At 47.7% G+C, this 2,868-nt stretch overlaps 1 protein-coding gene across 1 annotated transcript; it reads right to left on the bottom strand.

Moving 5' to 3' along the window:
- Positions 1 to 559: 559 nt before the first annotated feature.
- Positions 560 to 2,319, bottom strand: LOC122435445 (spindlin-2). The gene is made up of 2 exons (XM_043459628.1): positions 2,190 to 2,319; positions 560 to 1,507 (listed from the first exon to the last, which is right to left on the bottom strand). The coding sequence occupies exon 2, from the start codon at positions 1,503 to 1,505 to the stop codon at positions 729 to 731; it is 777 nt and encodes a 258-aa protein (XP_043315563.1). The 5' UTR covers positions 1,506 to 1,507; positions 2,190 to 2,319; the 3' UTR covers positions 560 to 728.
- Between the last annotated feature and the right edge of the window lie 549 nt (positions 2,320 to 2,868).

Below are 2,868 nucleotides of genomic sequence, written 5' to 3' on the forward strand. Positions count from 1 at the left end.
GGAACCCACACCTCATGCCCTGTTTTCTCTATTTTCACTCCCTCTGTGGAAGGAGGAGAATTCTCCTTCCTCAGTGTTCCTTCCCTTTTGGAGTATCCTTTTAGCTTCTCCTCAGATCTCTGCCAACTTTTATCTTTGTCTCCCTTGCTCTGAACTTCTTCTAAATGTATTTGTGTCCCTCTTTACTCAATTTATCCTGATTTCCTCTCAATCCCAAGATTTCACTCTCTGTCTGTTATTCTTCAACCCCCTCCCAGTTGGCTGCCTCCCCCTCTTAGGTTATCCCTCCCCCCGGAAGCCTCTCCATTTCTGACCCCTTCCCACCTCCTTTCTTAAGCAACCATCTCTCCTCCTTTCCCCAAAAGTCCATCTCTAGTTCCTTCTTCTCTCCTCTCCTTAGACCAGACCAGCTAAGTCCTGTTCCATTTTTAGATGACTGATTATGATACTAGCTGAAATTTATTCACAGCCTGAATTTACACTTGTTCCTTTCTTTCATGTTCCCTCAATCAAACACACCCAACCTTTTCACCATGACAAATGCCTTACACACAGCATGTCATAGCTACATAAACTTATATTTTTCAGAACAAAACAACAGTTTTGCTGGCAATGATGATGGGTTTTTAGGGACCCCTATACTTTCAGTACACTGAAAAGCAACATTTTTTGTGTTTCTCCAAATCATACATTTGCCTACATACACGTGATAAGGTTTACCCTAACCGTTAAGACTTTTTCACCAAATCATAGACATAGATATGGAAATCATCATCAAACTTGATGAAGTACACAGAAGGTTTGGCTTTAACTTGGTGAATTACTTTGCCTGTCCTTTTGGAGCCATCTTCTTTGGTATATTCTACATGTTTACCTATGAGGCCATCTATAACTCCTTCTGGCTCTCTCTCTTTTGGAGAAGACTTACTCGACTCTGGCATGATATGGAGGTCACCTTCTTTATAATCATCTAAAAGCTGGTACATGTACAAAACAGGATCTTTCTCATAGGTAATATAAAACCAGGCTTTCATAATGGGTGCTTGGGCTAAGACCATCCCCCTCCATCCATCCTTAGAACCATGCTCACCCTCAAACATATGTTCCACAGCTTTACCAATTATGGTATTTGCAAGGCGCACATCTCTGACTCGAGAAAATGGCACTTTATCAGGAAGGATTTTAAGCTTTAAAATCCTTTTATCTCTGTGAAGTTCCAGTCCATAGACACAGTCAATTCCATCATATTTCACCAGATAAAGAGAGGGATTTATAGGCACCTGATCCAGAACGGTTCCTTTCCACTGGGTGATGGGCTCATCGCCTTCCTTCCATCCATGTGAAATTCTGCAGCCCACGATGTTCCTGCGGGGCTGGGAGGAAGGTCTGCCCCTCTGTTTCTTTTGAGAAATCTTTTTCTTCCTCATACTTGCAGACAAGGTGTGGCCATCAACAATGTCCCTTGTTTGCTGCCTTGCAGTTGCCTTTTTGTGAGGTGTCTTCATACCTGCAAGGGGAGGAAAGAGGCTAGGGAGAAACATTTAGTGTACTGTAGTGTGAAATTTTATTTCTCTGCATTGCAAATTCCCTGGGCATCAGGTATACGTATTGCCATCCAAGTTATTGGATGTCCAGCAGAGATGCTGGCTATCAAAATATTATTGGATGTTTGCCTGCAGTCCCTCCAAACTTACTTGGCTGTGCTGGAGGGTTGGAAAGGTGATAGCTTTGGTTGTTGAGCCCCCAGCAAGAGGGAGCAGGCTCCTTTGGCTAATACCTCTGTTGCCATCTTAGACTCCCCACACCAAACACAAATATTCATCATTTATTAGTTCCCACTCAGTCTCTCTATTTGCATGAACATAGTACCCTTTTCCCCTGCTCATTGTCATTTGCTCTTCATCTGTCTTGCCTCCCACCCCCATTCCTTCTGCCAGTTGTTCAACTCTCCTTCGTATCTCTTCCTGGTCTACCCCATTTTGCCGCTGGGTGCGCAGAGCAAATCTATTTCTCTTTCTGAGGCTACCTTTATATACCACCCAGGTGCTCTTCGGCTCTCCCTCCCCCCACCCCCCATCCCCAAATCACCCTTCTGAGTCTCCCTCATTTTCCATTCCAGCACGGAACCCAAATTTTCCCTCTTGGCACCCACCAACCCGCATCCTCCGATTCTCTAGTCCAGCGCCCACCTCCCCAAGTCGGGGGACCGCAGGTCTCACGTGTCCAAATCGGACACCTCACTGCTGCCTCCGCTGTGAACCTGTGGTGAAAGAGGATCAGCAGGCGACGAGTTCGGAGTTTGCAAGAGCTGGGAGGGAAGGATTCTTAGGCGAGGAGCGTTTCTAGGAAGACAGCTGGGCTGACGAAGAGGATGGCGGCAGTGTCTCCAACACCGCGGTCGCGGGCCCTCCACCTCTTTGGCGGTGACGGCCTCTCTGCCACATCGGGATCCCAGAAGCCGCTGCCGCAGCCGCAGTCTCCTCCCTCTTACCATCGCGCAGCTTCCTGCCAGGAGAGAGGCCGCCCCTTCCTGCCAAACACTGCCACCCTCCCCGCCTCCTCCACTCTCAAGCCCATCTCTGCCCTGTGCCTGGGAGGTGTTTCTATCTCTTGGCTCTACGCCTTCACAAAATTTGGAGGCGCCTTGCTAAACCCACAACGCACCACCCCAACCAGCTTTGCGTTCTGTCTCCAGATCAGGAGCCCCCATTTCCTTCACCCTACCCCTACCACAGTGCCCGTGCCTCATCTGTTTTCCAATTTTCAAGAATTTCCCTTTTCTCCCCCTGCCCTCGTGCCCTTCTGATGTTAGTCTCTATATACGGAAACGTATGTTTCTTGCCATTTAAGGGGATTTGAGGTAGGACG

Source organism: Cervus canadensis, chromosome X (genome assembly GCF_019320065.1).
Source record: "Cervus canadensis isolate Bull #8, Minnesota chromosome X, ASM1932006v1, whole genome shotgun sequence".
NCBI classification, from domain to species: Eukaryota; Metazoa; Chordata; class Mammalia; order Artiodactyla; family Cervidae; genus Cervus; species Cervus canadensis.

Excerpts from the sequence above, each read along its gene's own strand:
- LOC122435445 (XM_043459628.1), bottom strand. The coding sequence starts at position 1,505 with ATGAAGACACCTCACAAAAAGGCAACTGCAAGGCAGCAAACAAGGGAC.